Source organism: Poecilia formosa, unplaced genomic scaffold (assembly GCF_000485575.1).
Source record: "Poecilia formosa unplaced genomic scaffold, Poecilia_formosa-5.1.2 Scaffold218, whole genome shotgun sequence".
In the NCBI taxonomy this organism is placed as follows: domain Eukaryota; kingdom Metazoa; phylum Chordata; class Actinopteri; order Cyprinodontiformes; family Poeciliidae; genus Poecilia; species Poecilia formosa.
Genome location: NW_006800157.1, coordinates 545,024 through 566,867, shown reverse-complemented (window position 1 = coordinate 566,867; position 21,844 = coordinate 545,024). Strand labels below are relative to the sequence as shown.

At 37.1% G+C, this 21,844-nt stretch overlaps 1 protein-coding gene across 2 annotated transcripts in view; it reads left to right on the top strand.

Annotated features, from left to right (window-relative positions):
* LOC103149136 (serine/threonine protein kinase 26) overlaps window positions 1–21,543 on the top strand; it is a 39,169-nt gene extending 17,626 nt beyond the window's left edge. The window contains exons 2-12 of one of the 2 annotated variants that reach the window (XM_007568156.2): window positions 4,037–4,105; window positions 4,261–4,422; window positions 4,877–4,933; window positions 5,512–5,620; window positions 6,371–6,528; window positions 16,376–16,561; window positions 17,601–17,743; window positions 17,829–17,925; window positions 18,055–18,117; window positions 18,894–19,021; window positions 19,401–21,543. In XM_007568156.2, coding sequence (XP_007568218.1) covers window positions 4,037–4,105; window positions 4,261–4,422; window positions 4,877–4,933; window positions 5,512–5,620; window positions 6,371–6,528; window positions 16,376–16,561; window positions 17,601–17,743; window positions 17,829–17,925; window positions 18,055–18,117; window positions 18,894–19,021; window positions 19,401–19,416 — 1,188 coding nt within the window. In that variant the 3' untranslated portion in view covers window positions 19,417–21,543. Of the gene's footprint in view, window positions 1–4,036; window positions 4,106–4,260; window positions 4,423–4,876; window positions 4,934–5,511; window positions 5,621–6,370; window positions 6,529–10,579; window positions 10,648–11,225; window positions 11,335–11,970; window positions 12,129–16,375; window positions 16,562–17,600; window positions 17,744–17,828; window positions 17,926–18,054; window positions 18,118–18,893; window positions 19,022–19,400 lie in introns of those variants that run through there. The other variant, XM_007568155.2, reaches the window with a different exon arrangement.
* The last annotated feature ends 301 nt before the right edge of the window (window positions 21,544–21,844 follow it).

The following is a 21,844-nucleotide window of genomic DNA, read 5'->3' as shown; positions in this document are numbered from 1 at the left end:
GATGGATGGATGGATGGATGAACAGAGTAAAGATGGATGGATGGATGGATGGATGGATGAACAGAGTAAAGATGGATGGATGGATGGATGAACAGAGTAAAAATGGATGGATGGATGGATGAACAGAGTAAAAATGGATGGATGGATGGATGAACAGAGGAAAGATGGATGGATGAATGGATGAACAGAGTAAAGATGGATGGATGGATGGATGGATGGATGGATGAACAGAGTAAAGATGGATGGATGGATTGATGGATGGATGAACAGAGTAAAGATGGATGGATGGATGGATGGATGGATGGATGGATGGATGGATGGACGGACGGACAGACGGATCAAACATCTCGTTGTTTGTGAAGAACCGGCTCTCCGGGTTTTGTCGTCTGCCGTTCAGAACCTTTTTTGTCAGTTTGCACAGAATCTGCAACAATAAATTATTTCCATTTTGTTCATCTCCCCTAAAACATGCAGAACCGCAGCGAATCTCATTCTGCCACACCAGCTGTGAGCGTCGTCCGCAGTAAACTTGCTGAATCGTCGTGAGCTAGCGCTTTATTTGAATCTGATTGCTGTGAGCGTTTTATTGTTCAGTCGTGGATCTGGCGTCTTTAATTTGGACCCGTCACTCCGGGCTGAAAGTACCAGCAGACAGTAGCCTCTGTATTTGCTCTCAGGGTGTGGCAGCGCTGTGGCAGCTGCGCGGCGCTTTTTATAGCACCAGGCGGAAACTCATGCAGCATCACAGGAATATCATACGCTTCTGTGAGGCTGTTTATCTAATATTCTCTCACCAGTTCTAGACGTCTGGGGGTAAAATGTGAGTTTGTTTCTTTTTTTTGGAGCCGCATTAGTGGCTTTTAAAATAAGGAAAAATCCAAATTTTACAAGATATTTTAATTCCCTCAGACTTCAGGAAGCCCTAAAGCTGTTACTGAGGAGACAGACGAATTACAGCAAAGACGTTTCAATGATAAAATAAAAAATGTTTTATAAGACACTGAACCTCTGTTTGAATCTTGGGCTTGGCACAATAATCAATAAATCAATTAAGACGTGCTCAATAATTTCACTTGCCTGATTTATTGTTTTTCTCTTTATACCAAAAACTGGATGACAAAACTCTTCAGGTTTAGTGTTTTGATCTTTTTTTGAACGATAGTTTAGAAACAACATAATTCATTTTATTTATTTTATCTATTTAAAATGTTAAGTGTTAAATGTTATAATTTAAAGTTGATGTTCTTGCATTATTATCCCTTTATCACCATTATATTACCTGAAAATGGTCTCAAAACAATATTATCGTTTATTGCAATGACTTCTGTTTGTCATTGACAAGTTGCACATTAAAGTAAATTCTACTGGTTAATTATAACTTATATGAGGGACAAGCGACAGAACCAAAACCTCTCCATCGGGCCGTGTGTAAAGATTTTCTAAGAGGAGAAAGGCTGATCTCTGAGCTTTGACCTAAATCCAAAGGAGCTTTCTGCTGATTCTGATGTGTGGATAAACCAAGAGCTCTGCTGGCAGAAGCCTGGAGGAAACTTCCACCACAGCTGCAGAATGCACCGTTCCAGACGCAGATAGCACCGAGCGAATCTGCAGACTAAACGAATCCTCAACACTGAAGAGCTTCACTGAGCTCAGAGTTGGATTTCCAGAGGTTTTTGTTCTTCTGCAGGTTGATTTTGATCTGCAGGTTTGCTTTTGATAGACAACGGCTTTAAAAAAGGCAGCCTTTTTATTTTCTTTTTGAGTGTAGAAAAAATAAGGCTTAATTACAGTTGAATCTTGAAGTTTACGCACATAAATAAGAAAATACTTTTTCTTTCCTCACTGTCTGAAGTTAAATCAGGCTAAACTTATTTTGTGTTAGGTTGGTTAGGATGATCAAAATGATTTCTGTTTGTTAAATTCCAGACTAGTCAGAGAAATAATGTCAAATGTACATTTTAATATTTTAATTCAATTATATTTTGCTTCAGTTTGCATCAAGGATCAGTTCAGATAATAAACGAAAACATTCACATTTACTTCAGTTCAACTCAATCTCTCCACCTTAACTCTGCCAGCAGTAATAACACTGTTCTTTCTGTTTAGTAGTACAACACCGGTGTTTATTTTGAGATAAACTGTTGGGTGTAATGATTAGTTCAGTGGGCACGTTCACACTTGAGGTGTTTAGACTATTTAAAACCAACTCTGACTTGTTTCCCGTTTTTAGTTTGTTTTGAAGTAAACGCAGCAGTCAGACTAAAACAACCGTTTGGATTAGATTCGGTGTGAATGTGATCCGACGGCAGTCGAACACTGTAAAAAAATATCCATACATTTAACAGTGATAAACAGTAAAATTAAATGGGAACATCTGATTTAAAACTGTTGATTTGATGTGAAGTTGCAGAAAATAAACCAGTTGGTGAAAACAGTAATTTGTACATTCATTTTATAGGTTGTTTTCATGTTCATTTTAAGAAAAACTTTATTTTTTTTAAGTTAAAAAATGTTGTTTTACATTAAAACACTGACTCCAGCACCATTTTTAACCATAAAGTTACCAAAATCATCTAACCATGAAAAAAAGAAATGTTTCATCTGTATTTGACGGCATTTTTTGGACATAAGGAATTTCCGTTGCTAAGGCCGTTGCTAGGTGTGCGTTGCATTGAGTGTAAACTGACAAGCTAATAAACAAAGTCGGTGCATCTTTTTCTTAAAGTGTAAATCCCTGAGCAAATTTCAAGCCAAGGACAATCATGTTTTGCGTATTCTCTGCTAGAACGGCACATGGTGTCTACTTCCTGTATTTACGTCTTATAGCTCCGCCCCAAACGCATCCGACCAATGAACAGACTGAATGTTTTTGTGACTGCCTTTGGTTCACTTGCAAGTTTTTTCTCTGTGTGAAAGGAAACTGAAGCATCGGAAAACGTTTCCTCATGAAATGATTTGGATCAATGTAAACAAACGCTGGTTGTTAAAAGGCCCTTAGAAACCGTTCAGGGTCTCATATGTGGAAGATAAAGTGCAACACTTTGACGAAAACCCCTGCAGCTGTTGTTTGGGAAATGAGTATTATTCCTTAGAGATAATTGGTGTGTGTGTTTGTGCGTGCATGCGTGCGTGCGTGTGTGTGTGTGGTCAGACAGCTGTGTGTTCAGTTCCTGTTATCTTTAACTGTCACACTTGTTTCCTTCTGTGTTTTTATGGGCTGGAGAAACACACATGATGAAACTAGTTGAAGGTTATGAGAAAAACATTTGGCTTGTTGTTGTTTATGCTGCAGAAATGACATTTTGAAATTAGCTTATTACTTCATAGCTTAAAAAATTATTAAAATATACATTTTGGATTTTTAAGATGTATTTTTGCAACCAAATATGAAAAGTTTTAATAGTTGGGGTGAAATTTTAATAGTAAAATATATGCTTTCCCTCCTTTTTACACTTTAATCATCAACTTAAACATTGGAGATGTAAAAGCCTATATTACCTCAGAGATAAATTAAAAGTGAGTAATAAATGCACAAATAAAAAAGTTACTTGAAAATATGTACACCATAGAAAAACATTGAGTTTGCCTGGAAGGGGTTTAACGGATGTATCCTATATTGTCCCACATTAGGCAGATTCAGGTGTGGCAGCAGAATCGTGGCATGTAGGTTCACACAAATAATCAAAAAGCGCTAAAAACAAAGAAAACAAGTAACCAGAAGGACAAGGGAAGACATGCATACATAATCAAGAACAAAATAATTAGTTTACCACTATTTTACATGTGCAATAACAACAGAAATATTATTTAGAAATAAATAAAACCTGTGCAATACCAGCAGAGATGTAGATAATTGAGTTTGTTGGGATTGGTGATGGTTGCTGGGAGGAAGGATCTATGATGACGGTTCTTTGTGCATTTAGGAAAGCCAGTCTGATCTCCTGCATGCAGGTTGTTTAGATAACTGGAACCCATTTTATTTTCAGCAGAGATTTTAATATTTTAACCTATTTGTTTGTGTTTTTTCTCTTCTCAGAGTTCCCAGATTGATCCAGAGGAGCTGTTCACCAAACTGGATCGAATCGGAAAGGGATCCTTTGGAGAGGTGGGTCTGCTTTTCAAACACTCTTCAGGTTTTTTTTTTAAATTCGTTTCTTTTTATCTCAGTTGATCGTTTTTCCTATTTACATTTCAGTACTTGATACAGCACTTCCTGCAGCTTTAGTTTTCATCTCTTCTCCTCTTCATTTTCTCCTCCAGGTGTTCAAAGGTATCGACAATCGAACCCAGAAAGTCGTTGCCATTAAAACCATCGACCTGGAGGAGGCAGAAGATGAGATCGAGGACATCCAGCAGGAGATCACGGTGCTCAGCCAGTGCGACAGTCCCTACATCACCAAGTACTTCGGCTCCTACCTGAAGGTAATAAACTGTCGCTGTGTTTTCACTCAGTGAGGCAGGTTTGAGTCGGAGCTGGAAGGAAAACTCCAGAAGTTACAGTCGGCGGCCGATGTTGGAAGTGTGAAAAGCTGTTTGACGGGAAGCAGAGCGGCTGAAGGGAAACGTGGAAGGAATGTGTTTTAGCTCAGATAATGGCTGCTGTTGGTTTCCCCCAGCATTTAGAACAAACAGAAAAAGTCCCGTTTCTTGTGAAACGGTCATGAGAATGCTAATCTGGTGAAAGAAGCACCAGAATCTGATAAAGAGAAAGAACTGAAGAAAGAGACAGAGATTAACATATTTAATATGGACTCTTGGTGTAATTTCTCTGAATAGGATAGTAGTTTGTTCTTTATTTAAATGACTGAAATACTGTAAGTAACTGCTGAGTTTTGTAGATGAATCTGTATTTACTGATTCTGTAACTTGTGTTCAGGGCAGTAAACTGTGGATCATCATGGAGTATCTGGGTGGAGGTTCAGCCCTGGATTTGGTGAGTCTGCAGACAAACTTCAGACGGAGTTATTTATAGAATATCATCACGCTTTTTAATTTTCATAAAACCAAAAATAGTTTTATTATGTTTTGTAAATGTTTCTGTTTTCTACTATAAATAAAACCATTCTGCTTTAAATTAAATATGTCTAAGTAAAACACAACCTGTTAAAAGTGACTTAAAAGTGAAAATATATTGGATGTTTGTTGCTTTTGTAAGATTTTTCAAGTTAAAGCTCTAAATGAAAATGCTACCAGTGATATTTAAAGAAAAGCTGGAGCTGGCTCTGAAGTTTTCTCCTTTTGTTCTGGGATTAAAGTGAGAAGATCAGAAAAAAAAAAAATAGAATCCTGACTTTTTTTTCCTCACAATTCTGACTTTGATCTCGGAATTCCAACTTCTCCTCTCAGAATTCTCACTTATTTTCTTGGAATTCTGACTTTTGATCTCAGATGATTAAACTCAGAATTCAGAGAAAACAGTAATTTTCCTGGAGGGAAAGCGAAGTGGCTTTGATGGGCCGACAGCTGATGGTGTTGGGCGTTGCTCATCAGCCATCTTGTCTGTTTGTGCAGCTGAAGGCCGGTCCGTTTGACGAGGCGCAGATCGCCACCATGCTGAAGGAGATCCTGAAGGGACTCGACTACCTTCACTCGGAGAAGAAGATCCACAGAGACATCAAAGGTGTCGATGGAGTTAAACACTTTGAGGTTTATTAAACATGACACTTCATGGCTAACGGTTCATCATAGGAGATAAAATGAGATCAGATTAACTGATGCTTTATTAGCTTAGCTTCGAACGAACAAAGAAACTCCGACTGAAGTATATTTATTTTTTGCAGATGGTGCATAAATACAGCATAAAAATTCAATATGAAAGGAAAATTATACAGAAATCCTAAACAGAGAAACAATGATTTATTAAAATAATAGAAAATTAAGTCCAATTAGCAACAAATTAAAGCTAAATAAAATGAGTTTCTTTTGGTGAAGTTCTTGAGAGATATTATATCCTTCAGTGACTTTTTTTTTTAAAGCATCGTCCAAAATTTTTTGAAACTTGATGCATTAGGACTAGACCTGTCGCAATTATCAATAAATCAGTTAATTGCATAATTAATTAAAACAAGGTTTATAATTTCCATTTGCATAATTTATTGTTTTTCTACCAAAAACTCGATGACAAAAGTCTCAACAAGCCCATTTTTTGAAGGACAATTTTGATTACAGAGACATAATTCATTTTATTTATTGTTTTGTTCATTTATATTGGATATTTAAAATGTCATTAGCATGATATTACTTGAAAATGGTGTCAAAACAACAGTATTGTTGTTTTTCGCGATAACTTCTGGGAATTTGTTACTGTGACTGTGAAGTAAGTTTTGCTAAAAAGAAAAAAAAAACTGACGCCGGTGACGTGTCTCTGCAGCTGCTAACGTCTTGCTGTCCGAACACGGCGAGGTGAAGCTGGCGGACTTCGGCGTGGCCGGTCAGCTGACCGACACGCAGATCAAGAGGGAAACGTTTGTGGGAACGCCGTTCTGGATGGCGCCGGAGGTCATCCAGCAGTCCGCATACGACTCAAAGGTCAGACACCCAAACCTTCATCGTCTCAGTGTTTGGTTTGGATCTTTTTGTAACACTTTATTTAAAGGGTTCTGCATAAGACCGACATGGCATAAACAGGAAGGAGCCGACGTAAATGTTTATGACTGTGGTCATGAAATGTCATTTGGGTAAATAATGACACTTTTAAAGCAACTCTGCGTTAAAAGTGCCATTATTTACCAAATGACATTTCATGACCACAGTCATAAACATTCCTTATGACTCCTTCCTCTTCATTACAGGTGTCATGTCGTCATGACCCCTTTAAATAAGGTGTTTCCAGTTTTAAATAAAGTAAATAAAGTCCAATCTTCCTGCTGGGAAACAAAATATGGTAGCAGTGCCTCCAGTATTCATTCGTTTCAGCAGAAGGCTATTTGCTTAACTTCTGTGTGACGTCAGAAGCTGATTGTTCGCCTCACACTGTCGCCTTGTTAACATTTTTTTGCACCGACCAGGAAGTTCATTTGAATCTGTGACGCAGCGTTTCGTCTGTTCGGCCCAAGCAAAGTCGAGTTTTTGAGCTTTTTCTTTTTTTGAGGTGTGCCCTACATAAACAAACTTCGACTTTGAGGGCATTTCCTGTTTTCTTTTTCACTTAGTTTGCTTGTTGCCGTGGTAACTGCTGCCATGCGAATCTGCTGCAGTGTGCAGTTCCCTCAGGACATTTTGCATTATTTCCGAAGCGCTTGCAGTTTTATTTGCATATGGCTGAAAGTACTGACTCCCTACTCTAAACTCTGTGCCCTTTGACCTCTAATGCCCCCACAAAGAGGTTCCCCTGTTTGCTGGGATTCCCTCACAGCCTCTGAATCCAGCTGACTCAAACATTTTCCCCACCGTAGGTCCATCTCAGGATGAAATGCACCAACTGGCTTCAGACAGTCTGGTTCTGATGAATAGCAGGGTAAATATTGGTTTAATAATGGCATTACAAAGCAGGATGACGTCTGCAGAGGGTGTGTCCAAACTAGGCAAATCCACCTGGGTGTGTGTGTGTGAGTGTGTGTGTGTGGATCATCATCTCCTGCTGTCTGTGTGTTTTCTGTGCCTAACCTGATGTGGCACAGAAAAACCAATGGAATCCAACACATTTTGAAATTAGAAATGTAATGTGTTTTTCAAAATATAAGTTAAAATAACTTACTGAAGATGGAAATGTGACAATAAATCACATTTACTGTCAGGAAAACCTTATTTGCCACATTTATGTTTCTGATTGGCTGCCAGTTCAATTTGCAAGTTGCTTCGCTCCTTAAGCTAGAAATGGAAAAAGACCGAAGGAGGATTCTGCTGCAAAAAACCTAAACTGTGGATATTAAATAAAATGTGCTGGGTTTAATATAAAAATAGTACATATTTTCTTATGAAAGAAGGCGATAGTGGTGGCAAATTTTATCTGGTAATGTATTACGACATCAGTATCTAAAATTTTCCACCACAGAACTCGTTGTCAACTAAAATCAGGAGGTACAATGCAAGATTTGTGCTAAAAGGATGTCATAATTATTGAATAGTGAAGAAAACGATTGTAGAATTCAATATATTTTTTAAATATTTTGTAGTTGAGTTTGTAAAAGATAATTAAGATAATGTCATAGTTTAGGAACCTCTGGTTTAAAGAGTAATATTTTATTTTGTTGCCTTTTTTACTATTATTTTTGTTTTATTCTTATGCTGTATTTCTGTATCAGAGCGAAGTTGTTTACTTTTCAAAGCACAGGAAGACAAACTGCAACTTGCTGAAATACCAAGTAGTTTGGCAATACACTGTTGTGTAAAACTTGAGCTGTCAGAACAAGTTGACAGAAGGAGCAAAACTCTTTCTGCTCAGATTTAATTTTCTGAGGGTGTGCATGCAAGAAGCTTCATCCTGTGTCAGAGTTTCACGTTGTTGTTGTTGTTGTTGTTGTTGTAGTCCAGTGGACTCGGTTCGATTGTGACATTTGTTACATTTTCAGTTGCTGCGGTTTGCTTTCACACTGCACTGTCAATGATCCAAACTAAATGAAAACGCAGTTCCCCACCTCGCCTGTGGCGGCGCTGCACCAAGTACAACTGAAGGAATCGACACAAAACCTCCGAAGAAGACCACCGGATATTCCTTCACAAAACGTAAACAAAAATGGAGTGGTGTCAGATTTTAGCGGTTGAAGGATTTCTTCATTGATATACATGACTAGTTTGGACATCGCCTAGCAACCGCTAACGCTAGCGGCGCTGCGACTGGCGCCATTACTGTGAGTCACTGAGTCACGTCCGCAAACCAGACCGTTACAATTCGGGATGAGCAGAAGTCTGTCATAAAAATGGTCGTAGCGTCCTTATTTCTTACCCGATGTCAAGAGAGAACTAAGCAAATTTGTCAATTTAATTTTACATAATTGACGGTGTTCAAATTTAACAGACCAAGGCTAATATACTTTATGAAATATTTCATCCTATTTGATATCGCCACGTTCTACAAACAAATGAGGCAATGAATCCAGTTTTTGTCTTTACTGAAGGTTTAAAAATGACAGCAGCTGCAGTGCGCCACAGCAAAGGGAAAATAACGAAAATAATCCTGAGTGAATTGGCACCTGGTGTGGTCATCGACTTCAAGGTTCAACATGTTCTACATTCAAAGATAATTCTTTTATACCTTGGTTGTAAAAAAGTGCTCTCTATCAGTCTGCTTGGTTGACCTTGAGGCATTTTCATCCACACAACTGCCGATTACTAGATATTTTATGTTTTTTTCCCGACTGTTTTCTGTAAATTAAAGCCATATTTTTGTGTAAATTCCCAGCATTTTGTTTAACTCTCACTTCTCCCACTTTCTAATGCTCTGGAGGCTTAGTAAGTCAGCTGATTGTTGTTGATGTACCTGATTGAAATTCAGGCTGCTTCATTAAAAACACAAAGTTGGTTGTGAAAGTTGTTTTTGGGCTTTTATTTGGCTGGTGCTAGCTCTCTTATTTTTATTTTCTTGCACTCTAAAGGGGAAAATGGTGACATGAGAACATGTGGGCGGGGCTATGCTAGTCATAAAACATTTATAACACCAGATGTTTTGTGGGGTTTTTTACTTACAGCTTTGAGTTTCTTGTCTACTCAGTAAGAAGAATCTAATGTTTAGCTTAGCATTAACTTAATGTTGTTTCTCATCCAAACGCTCACTAATTAATAGTTAATCTGTAGCAAACTGTTTGGTTTCTGGTCTGTCTGGTTCTCAGCTGCTTTCAAGCAAAATTTCCACAAAAATAAAATGCATTCATGTCTTGATTTTCTAGAGGTGTTTAAATAATAGTTTTGAGTTCGTTTTGTCTAATTCAGTTAGTTTTAATTAGTTTTTAGAACATGTTTGCCAGTTTTATTAGTAAAATACTGTATTGTTTTTGTTAGTTATGGTAGGCGTTTTAGTTTTTTCATATTTTGGTCAATTTTTAGGTGCAGAATTCAAAAAGATTAAAGTATTGTGATTATGTTTAATAAATACTCAACATAGCTGTACTAATGTTGGTTTGAACATGTTTGGTGTTCCATACTACAAGGCGCCATAAGGTGGGCGTGTTTGGTCGTAACAGAGCCGTAATGTGACCTGGATCCTCTCGCCGGTGTGTGTCATGGTCTCATGGTGTGTGTGATGGTGTCATGGTGTGTGTGATGGTGTCATGGCGTGTGTGATGGTGTCATGGCGTGTGTGATGGTGTGTTTCTCAGCTGCTGTCGAAGCAAGACAAGAAGGTGTGAAATCTAAGAAGCAGATGCTGCAGTTATTTTTTTATTTTTACAGGAGTGGATGTGTGTTTGTGCTGTAATTAAGTTTTGCGTTCGGTGAAACGGTTATGCTTCCTGTTCAGCATAAAAGTCTGAAATTGATTTTTAATTTGAAAGAAGGCGTGAAGAGCGTAGAAACATGTTTGGATTTCCTGTTGTCGTTTCCTCGTTTATGTCGTTCTTCCTTCCTTCTTTATGCCTTTCTGTCCTTCCTTCATTTTTNTAACTGCTGAGTTTTGTAGATGAATCTGTATTTACTGATTCTGTAACTTGTGTTCAGGGCAGTAAACTGTGGATCATCATGGAGTATCTGGGTGGAGGTTCAGCCCTGGATTTGGTGAGTCTGCAGACAAACTTCAGACGGAGTTATTTATAGAATATCATCACGCTTTTTAATTTTCATAAAACCAAAAATAGTTTTATTATGTTTTGTAAATGTTTCTGTTTTCTACTATAAATAAAACCATTCTGCTTTAAATTAAATATGTCTAAGTAAAACACAACCTGTTAAAAGTGACTTAAAAGTGAAAATATATTGGATGTTTGTTGCTTTTGTAAGATTTTTCAAGTTAAAGCTCTAAATGAAAATGCTACCAGTGATATTTAAAGAAAAGCTGGAGCTGGCTCTGAAGTTTTCTCCTTTTGTTCTGGGATTAAAGTGAGAAGATCAGAAAAAAAAAAAATAGAATCCTGACTTTTTTTTCCTCACAATTCTGACTTTGATCTCGGAATTCCAACTTCTCCTCTCAGAATTCTCACTTATTTTCTTGGAATTCTGACTTTTGATCTCAGATGATTAAACTCAGAATTCAGAGAAAACAGTAATTTTCCTGGAGGGAAAGCGAAGTGGCTTTGATGGGCCGACAGCTGATGGTGTTGGGCGTTGCTCATCAGCCATCTTGTCTGTTTGTGCAGCTGAAGGCCGGTCCGTTTGACGAGGCGCAGATCGCCACCATGCTGAAGGAGATCCTGAAGGGACTCGACTACCTTCACTCGGAGAAGAAGATCCACAGAGACATCAAAGGTGTGGATGGAGTTAAACACTTTGAGGTTTATTAAACATGACACTTCATGGCTGACGGTTCATCATAGGAGATGCAATGAGATCAGATTAACTGATGCTTTATTAGCTTAGCTTCTAACGAACAAAGAAACTCCGACTGAAGTATATTTATTTTTTGCAGAAAATTAAAGCTAAATAAAATTTGTTTCTTTTGGTGAAGTTCTTGAGAGATATTATATCCTTCAGTGACTTTTTTTTTTTAAAGCAGCGTCCAAAATTTTGTGAAACTTGATGCATTAGGACTAGGCCTGTCGCAATTATCAATAAATCAGTTAATCGCATAATTAATTAAAACAAGGTTTATAATTTCCATTTGCATAATTTATTGTTTTTCTACCAAAAACACGATGACAAAAGTCTCAACAAGCCCATTTTTTGAAGGACAATTTTGATTAGAGACATAATTAATTTTATTTGTTGTTTAGTTTATTTATATTGGATATTTAAAATGTCATTAGCATGATATTACTTGAAAATGGTGTCAAAACAACAATATTGTTGTTTTTCGCGATAACTTCTGGGAATTTGTTACTGTGACTGTGAAGTAAGTTTTGCTAAAAAGAAAAAAAAACTGACGACTGTGACGTGTCTCTGCAGCTGCTAACGTCTTGCTGTCCGAACACGGCGAGGTGAAGCTGGCGGACTTCGGCGTGGCCGGTCAGCTGACCGACACGCAGATCAAGAGGGAAACGTTTGTGGGAACGCCGTTCTGGATGGCGCCGGAGGTCATCCAGCAGTCCGCATACGACTCAAAGGTCAGACACCCAAACCTTCATCGTCTCAGTGTTTGGTTTGGATCTTTTTGTAACACTTTATTTAAAGGGTTCTGCATAAGACCGACATGGCATAAACAGGAAGGAGCCGACGTAAATGTTTATGACTGTGGTCATGAAATGTCATTTGGGTAAATAATGACACTTTTAAAGCAACTCTGCGTTAAAAGTGCCATTATTTACCAAATGACATTTCATGACCACAGTCATAAACATTCCTTATGACTCCTTCCTCTTCATTACAGGTGTCATGTCGTCATGACCCCTTTAAATAAGGTGTTTCCAGTTTTAAATAAAGTAAATAAAGTCCAATCTTCCTGCTGGGAAACAAAATATGGTAGCAGTGCCTCCAGTATTCATTCGTTTCAGCAGAAGGCTATTTGCTTAACTTCTGTGTGACGTCAGAAGCTGATTGTTCGCCTCACACTGTCGCCTTGTTAACATTTTTTTGCACCGACCAGGAAGTTCATTTGAATCTGTGACGCAGCGTTTCGTCTGTTCGGCCCAAGCAAAGTCGAGTTTTTGAGCTTTTTCTTTTTTTGAGGTGTGCCCTACATAAACAAACTTCGACTTTGAGGGCATTTCCTGTTTTCTTTTTCACTTAGTTTGCTTGTTGCCGTGGTAACTGCTGCCATGCGAATCTGCTGCAGTGTGCAGTTCCCTCAGGACATTTTGCATTATTTCCGAAGCGCTTGCAGTTTTATTTGCATATGGCTGAAAGTACTGACTCCCTACTCTAAACTCTGTGCCCTTTGACCTCTAATGCCCCCACAAAGAGGTTCCCCTGTTTGCTGGGATTCCCTCACAGCCTCTGAATCCAGCTGACTCAAACATTTTCCCCACCGTAGGTCCATCTCAGGATGAAATGCACCAACTGGCTTCAGACAGTCTGGTTCTGATGAATAGCAGGGTAAATATTGGTTTAATAATGGCATTACAAAGCAGGATGACGTCTGCAGAGGGTGTGTCCAAACTAGGCAAATCCACCTGGGTGTGTGTGTGTGAGTGTGTGTGTGTGGATCATCATCTCCTGCTGTCTGTGTGTTTTCTGTGCCTAACCTGATGTGGCACAGAAAAACCAATGGAATCCAACACATTTTGAAATTAGAAATGTAATGTGTTTTTCAAAATATAAGTTAAAATAACTTACTGAAGATGGAAATGTGACAATAAATCACATTTACTGTCAGGAAAACCTTATTTGCCACATTTATGTTTCTGATTGGCTGCCAGTTCAATTTGCAAGTTGCTTCGCTCCTTAAGCTAGAAATGGAAAAAGACCGAAGGAGGATTCTGCTGCAAAAAACCTAAACTGTGGATATTAAATAAAATGTGCTGGGTTTAATATAAAAATAGTACATATTTTCTTATGAAAGAAGGCGATAGTGGTGGCAAATTTTATCTGGTAATGTATTACGACATCAGTATCTAAAATTTTCCACCACAGAACTCGTTGTCAACTAAAATCAGGAGGTACAATGCAAGATTTGTGCTAAAAGGATGTCATAATTATTGAATAGTGAAGAAAACGATTGTAGAATTCAATATATTTTTTAAATATTTTGTAGTTGAGTTTGTAAAAGATAATTAAGATAATGTCATAGTTTAGGAACCTCTGGTTTAAAGAGTAATATTTTATTTTGTTGCCTTTTTTACTATTATTTTTGTTTTATTCTTATGCTGTATTTCTGTATCAGAGCGAAGTTGTTTACTTTTCAAAGCACAGGAAGACAAACTGCAACTTGCTGAAATACCAAGTAGTTTGGCAATACACTGTTGTGTAAAACTTGAGCTGTCAGAACAAGTTGACAGAAGGAGCAAAACTCTTTCTGCTCAGATTTAATTTTCTGAGGGTGTGCATGCAAGAAGCTTCATCCTGTGTCAGAGTTTCACGTTGTTGTTGTTGTTGTTGTTGTTGTAGTCCAGTGGACTCGGTTCGATTGTGACATTTGTTACATTTTCAGTTGCTGCGGTTTGCTTTCACACTGCACTGTCAATGATCCAAACTAAATGAAAACGCAGTTCCCCACCTCGCCTGTGGCGGCGCTGCACCAAGTACAACTGAAGGAATCGACACAAAACCTCCGAAGAAGACCACCGGATATTCCTTCACAAAACGTAAACAAAAATGGAGTGGTGTCAGATTTTAGCGGTTGAAGGATTTCTTCATTGATATACATGACTAGTTTGGACATCGCCTAGCAACCGCTAACGCTAGCGGCGCTGCGACTGGCGCCATTACTGTGAGTCACTGAGTCACGTCCGCAAACCAGACCGTTACAATTCGGGATGAGCAGAAGTCTGTCATAAAAATGATCGTAGCGTCCTTATTTCTTACCCGATGTCAAGAGAGAACTAAGCAAATTTGTCAATTTAATTTTACATAATTGACGGTGTTCAAATTTAACAGACCAAGGCTAATATACTTTATGAAATATTTCATCCTATTTGATATCGCCACGTTCTACAAACAAATGAGGCAATGAATCCAGTTTTTGTCTTTACTGAAGGTTTAAAAATGACAGCAGCTGCAGTGCGCCACAGCAAAGGGAAAATAACGAAAATAATCCTGAGTGAATTGGCACCTGGTGTGGTCATCGACTTCAAGGTTCAACGTGTTCTACATTCAAAGATATTTTTTTATACCTTGGTTGTAAAAAAGTGCTCTCTATCATTTAAACCAGTCTGTTTGGCCGACCTTGAGGCATTTTCATCCACACAACTGCCGATTACTAGATATTTTATGTTTTTTTCCCGACTGTTTTCTGTAAATTAAAGCCATATTTTTGTGTAAATTCCCAGCATTTTGTTTAACTCTCACTTCTCCCACTTTCTAATGCTCTGGAGGTTTAGTAAGTCAGCTGATTTCCTGCTTGAGTGTTGTTGTTGATGTACCTGATTGAAATTCAGGCTGCTTCATTAAAAACACAAAGTTGGTTGTGAAAGTTGTTTTTGGGCTTTTATTTGGCTGGTGCTAGCTCTCTTATTTTTATTTTCTTGCACTCTAAAGGGGAAAATGGTGACATGAGAACATGTGGGCGGGGCTATGCTAGTCATAAAACATTTATAACACCAGATGTTTTGTGGGGTTTTTTACTTACAGCTTTGAGTTTCTTGTCTACTCAGTAAGAAGAATCTAATGTTTAGCTTAGCATTAACTTAATGTTGTTTCTCATCCAAACGCTCACTAATTAATAGTTAATCTGTAGCAAACTGTTTGGTTTCTGGTCTGTCTGGTTCTCAGCTGCTTTCAAGCAAAATTTCCACAAAAATAAAATGCATTCATGTCTTGATTTTCTAGAGGTGTTTAAATAATAGTTTTGAGTTCGTTTTGTCTAATTCAGTTAGTTTTAATTAGTTTTTAGAACATGTTTGCCAGTTTTATTAGTAAAATACTGTATTGTTTTTGTTAGTTATGGTAGGCGTTTTAGTTTTTTCATATTTTGGTCAATTTTTAGGTGCAGAATTCAAAAAGATTAAAGTATTGTGATTATGTTTAATAAATACTCAACATAGCTGTACTAATGTTGGTTTGAACATGTTTGGTGTTCCATACTACAAGGCGCCATAAGGTGGGCGTGTTTGGTCGTAACAGAGCCGTAATGTGACCTGGATCCTCTCGCCGGTGTGTGTCATGGTCTCATGGTGTGTGTGATGGTGTCATGGTGTGTGTGATGGTGTCATGGCGTGTGTGATGGTGTCATGGCGTGTGTGATGGTGTGTTTCTCAGCTGCTGTCGAAGCAAGACAAGAAGGTGTGAAATCTAAGAAGCAGATGCTGCAGTTATTTTTTTATTTTTACAGGAGTGGACGTGTGTTTGTGCTTTAATTAAGTTTTGCGTTCGGTGAAACGGTTATGCTTCCTGTTCAGCATAAAAGTCTGAAATTGATTTTTAATTTGAAAGAAGGCGTGAAGAGCGTAGAAACATGTTTGGATTTCCTGTTGTCGTTTCCTCGTTTATGTCGTTCTTCCTTCCTTCTTTATGCCTTTCTGTCCTTCCTTCATTTTTTCTTTTTTTCTTCCTTCTTTTTGTTCTTTTTTTCTTTCTTTTCTTTCTCTCCTTGGCTCCTCCTTCCTTCCAGTTTAATATTTTTGCAGATTACTTCTTTAAAAGCCTCCTGCTGTAGAAATATTTGCCATAAATTTATCGTTTTAGATTTTGAAGGTTTTTCTTGAACTCTGAGTGAAGCTTCATGGCGTAACAAACTGAACTCTGCGTCTCCCTCCAGGCGGACATTTGGTCTCTGGGCATCACCGCCATCGAACTCGCCAAAGGAGAGCCTCCGAACTCCGACATGCATCCCATGAGGGTTCTCTTCCACATCCCCAAATCTCCTCCTCCGACTCTGACCGGAGATTTCTCAAAGAGCTTCAAAGATTTCACAGAGTCCTGCCTCAACAAGGACCCGTCCTTCGTAAGTCACACAGCACACACACATTTAATACTTACAAACGTTTTGCTTCTTATCAGCGTTTAAGGTCCTGTGTCCACTATCAGAATGGAACAAAATGAATTTAGTGCCCATGTTTGGGGATATTTTACAGCTAATTCATATTTTACAGCAAATAATTAGCTGGAAATAAAATCTTAAGTTAATAAAGTCGGTGTTTTAAGTATAATAAAAAACATTATGTTCATATATGTGTTTATTAAATATTACAGGGTATTAAAACTATGCTAAGAAAATTAAAACAAATATTATAAAAAATAGTCATAAACTTACCAGAAAAAAGTCAGAATATTGCAAAATGAAGTAAAAAAAAAACAACAAAAAAACGATTTTTTTTTTACCATAGTAAAGTCAAAATATTATTAGAATAAAGTCATAAAAATATGATAAAGTAAAGTATAATATTACAAGAACATAGTCTTACAAAAATTAAATCATAATGTTGTGGGTATGAAGTCATAGAGTTATGAATATAAAGTTAAAATAACGTGAGTATAGTTTTGTTGTTTTATGAGTATACTCTTATGAGAATAATGTCAAAATAATTAGTAATAATAGTCATTTTACAACATTAATCCTCTCATATTATGACTTTTGTCTTGTAGTTTTATGACTTTATTATCATTTTGTTTTACTTTATTTCTTTATTATTGTCCCAATACTCTGTCGTAATTAAAATATACAGATGTGTGAGTAAATTATCTATAATATGAAAACTTTCAGTTAACATTTAAGATAAATGAGGGTTTTCTTGCATTAACTGATAATAGTACAACTTCCTTCTTTTGTGTAATGAGTTTAAATTTGCTGCCATCTAGTGGTGTAAACCTGTATTATCTTTTATAATCCTCAAGAAAAAAAGCCTGAACTGGTAAATGAGTTTATTTTGTCCTTCGTAGCTCTAAAATGAAATAAATTTGATATTTTTTTTGTTTTTATTGATATCTATTCCTCTCTAAATTGAAGCAAAGCTTTTATTGGAGTTTGCTGTTTTCCCACGCAGCGTCCCACAGCCAAAGAGCTGCTCAAACACAAGTTCATCGTCAAACACTGCAAGAAGACGTCCTACCTCAGCGAGCTGATCGACAGGTACAGGCGGTGGAGGGAGGAGGGACACAGCGACAGCAGCTCCGACGACTCAGACAGGTGAGCACTGCGGACAGAAACCTCACTGCTGCTAAACCTGAGAGCTGGAACCACTCAGGAAGAGTTTGTTTGTTTTCATGTGTAGCGAATCCAGCAATAAGGAGAACAGCGAGTCACCTGAGTGGTCGTTCACCACGGTTCGCAAGAAGAAGCCTGAAGGCAGGAAGGTCCTCAATGGAACGGTCAGCTTACTTCACTTTGATGATTTATAAGAAAAGAGTCTTATGATAATTTAAGTTTTATATCAGTCTAAACAGTTCAGTTTTTAGTGGATGAACTGTTCTGTTTTTCTTTTGTTTTCATCTCTGCAGACCCAGGATCAGCTGAGTAAATCGTCCAGTTTGTCCACACTCATCTCTCCCATCTTCTCTGAGGTTTGTATAAACTCTGTTGGTACAACTTTAAAGTTGCATTATTTAACTTTCATAAAAAAAACATTCTATGTTGTGACAGTATGTTATGAGATGGATAATCTGAAAAAAAACTGAGCTCCTCTGCTAACTAGAAACAACCAATCAGAGCCAGGAGGCGGGACTTAGTGCTGTCAATCAGAATGTTGTGGGGGCTTCTCAACCTCCCCCCTTTTTCCCCTGGCTAAGTTACAACTAGCATAGCCTGTTATGGATGCTAAGGCTAGTTAGCATGGCAAACACTGATGGCAGATAAACATTTTCCTGTTGTTTCTCTGCCATTAGCACATTTAGCAGCAAATATATGAGTTTGACAGCGCTAAGACCCGCCTCCTTATACTGGTTGTTTTTTGACTGATCAGATGTTCTGTAAATTTCATATTTAAAAACCTATCAGTGTTTAGATTTCTAATTCTTTTTTGGGAAGCTACCTGAAACTAGGTGAGCCAGGCAACTTGCTAACCACTTTGCTAATGTAGGCTCTTGAGCTAGCTAGCTAGTTATGTACTGTAGCCAAAATCAAAAGGTGGCTAAAACACGTTAAGGTTTTTCCTGGAACATTTGTCAGGGTTATGATTTCCACTTACTTTTGGGAGCTACCTGAACCTAGCCATTTTGCTAGCTTGTCAAGCTAACTCATATTTTATTTAATTTAGAGAACGTTAAAAACAGTGGCGCCTGCAGAATATTTGATCTTGCTCCAAATGTAAACATTAAAGTGTCTCTCTTGTCCTGTGCAGTTGAAGCTGCAGCACAAGGAGCACTCTGAGCAGCGAGAGGCCATCGAAGAGCTGGAGAGAAACATTCAGATGGCTGAAAAAGTTTGTCCGGGCATCACAGACAGGATGGTAACGCACATCATTGCAAGGTACCAAAAATACCTTCACCATTACTTCATAGATTTCCTTATTTATTTTCTGTTTTGCTCATTTGCTTTTCTTTTCTAGCATCCTGTCTTTTAGCTGTGTGTTATTCGTGGTTAGCTTGCTCGTTTCACAGATTTAGCTTTTTGTTCAGGCATGTGTGATTAAATTGTCGTCTTCATTTTATGGTCTGCAGAAGTTTCTCGACCAAACAGGCACTTTTATTATACTCCAGCATCAAAAACCTGGGATTTCTTGCCATTAAAACTTTGAGTATATAAAGTGTTCAAGTGTGGTTATGTCACTACTTAGGAGAAACAATTGGACTCTCTTTAGAGTTGAAATACTCCAGATTATTAAAACTATGAAATCTTTCTGTTGCAGATATACAACAAACTGATAAACTGAGAAGTGGATGGATGAATGGATGGATGGATGAGCGGACAAATAAAAGGAAGTGAGGAAGAGACTGTCCCTGTAGGGTGACGCTGCTGGATGATGAAAACAGAGGAGATTTGCGGTGCGATGTCTCCTCCCTGTACACAAACGTCTCATCACACACTAATAATGTAATATATACACTATGTTTTATATATTTACTGCTGCTGGTTAAGGACGTTTCCCCTCTTCCAGTTTAATTTGAAATACAGATGTTTTTATCTGCTAGAAATGGAGATTGATGGGAAAAACACAATGTGCCTCACTTTTGTTTATATCATTTTCTAGTTCCACCTTTTTCATTGATTTCAGTTTCAACAAAACTCCTAGAAATACAACTCAGATGAAGGTTTTTGTCCGTCAGCAGTGGTAGCTTCTGTTTTTGTTTCATGACTTGCTTTAAGTTTGTAAATGTCTGTATGTTTGCTCAGTAACACTTGAGACAGATTTTATGCCAATAATAAATTTGTTTTGAGTTCTCAGTAAGGTTGTTTAATTACAGTTCCCTAAACTAAAGTTCAGTCAAAGTCAGAATTACCCACAATTATGATCATTTTGTCATTGGAGATGTATGAAACGTTCAAGAAGGTAAACTTGCAATTTGATTGTATGAATTTTGAAATTAGTGAATATTATGTCCTTCTTTTCCCCTCGGAGAATCAAGTTTAGAAAACCTACCGGGGTTAAAAATCCAGTCATTTTTGGGAGCTAAGAGAAACTAGCTGAGCTAGACAGCTAGCGACATGCTAGCTAGCTAATGTAGCATCTCGAGCTAACTGGTAAATCAGCAAATGGAGGCAAAGTAAAAAGGATTGATATTTGAAAATATTCTAAAGCAATATTGTTTCATTTTATTTGGCCACTTGGATCCTATTGTTTACAGCAGAAACTGTCCAAAAAGAAAGAAAGCAAAGTTGTTAAAGAAATATACACAAAAAGAAATAAAGCTAATTCTACAAAAAATGTCAAACTTTTTGCAAGTTTCATGTCCAGGGAGGATCATATTTAAAAAAAACTTTAGGGTTAAAAATCCAGTTGTTTTTGGGAGCCAATAGAAACTAGCCGAGCTAGGCAGCTAGTGGCTTTCTAACCAGTTTACTATGTTAGCCTCTTAAGCTAACTAGTTAATGTTATTGTAAATAAAGTAAAAATAAGTAGGTACAACTTTCAATTGTTTTTTTTTTGTTTGTTTGCACTTCAGGTTGTAAAATAATTATTTTGCTGTAAAACTTTCTTTGTTTTGTTATTCAGAAAAAAACATCTTCCATAGTCATGGAAAGTCAGACTTTCGGGATAGACAGAGTTTGGATCTGTAGACAAATACTGTCAGAAAGTTATATTTTTAAGAAACGTTTTATTCTGTTAAATATTGTCGTGGCCTTCTATGTTCCAAAACCAAAAACTCCAACAGGTGTTAACGGGTGGTTTGATTTGCACGCACTTCCGTCTTGAATGTTTTGTAAAACTATATATATTTTTTTTTTTTCTTGAAAAAATAGGGACAAAATATTGACTTAAAATGTCTTACAAGTTAGTTGAAAATGAAAATAATCTTAATTTGATGTTTCAAGCTCTAAAAAGTGGTCAAAAAACCCATTTACAAAACCTCCCGTCAACACACCAGACATTAGCCAAACAATGGCCCTCCTGTGTTCTTAATTACTCAAATTAATGGGAGGGTCTAACAATTACCAGCGTAATCTAAACAATTCCAAATCTAAAACTTTATTACAGATTTTGGTTCTAAACTAACTTAAATAAATTCTAACTGCCCAAAGACGAAAACTAAATTGGAAGAAATTACAATACACAAAATTTAGCATAAATGGCCACAACAAATATTTGTTTCCTTCCCCTCAAGAGAATCCTGGGAACTGTAATTAAACATTACTGACAGTTTGTACCAAAGACACTATAAGACTTGGTCTCTGTACACTTGTTTTGTCTTTTTATATATATATATATCATATGGGATTTAACAAAGTTTGTTGAAGGGGGAAATGTAAAATTACAGATGTAAGATTTTACAGTAACGGACTTTTTTTGTAGCAGGACTTTAGAGTTTTATGAATAAATATTTAAGCTTGATTGAAAAAAATATATTTCACCTTTTTTTTTTAAAAGGTTTATAAAATGTCTTGACTGTCTTAATACAATTGATGGGTTTTTACTTTTTAGATTTTAAGATCGCCGACAGAATTCTGGATTCATGAAAGTCAAATTTACATGAATCCAAAATCTAATATAAGATACAACCACGGTTGTATCCATTTTTGGGCATCCATTTTTGGGATACATAAATTATGTTAAAAAATACCACTCATATTTGTGTATTAATGTTATTTGGGAGTCACAGTAATGATATTACTGAAGAAATAATTATTCACTTG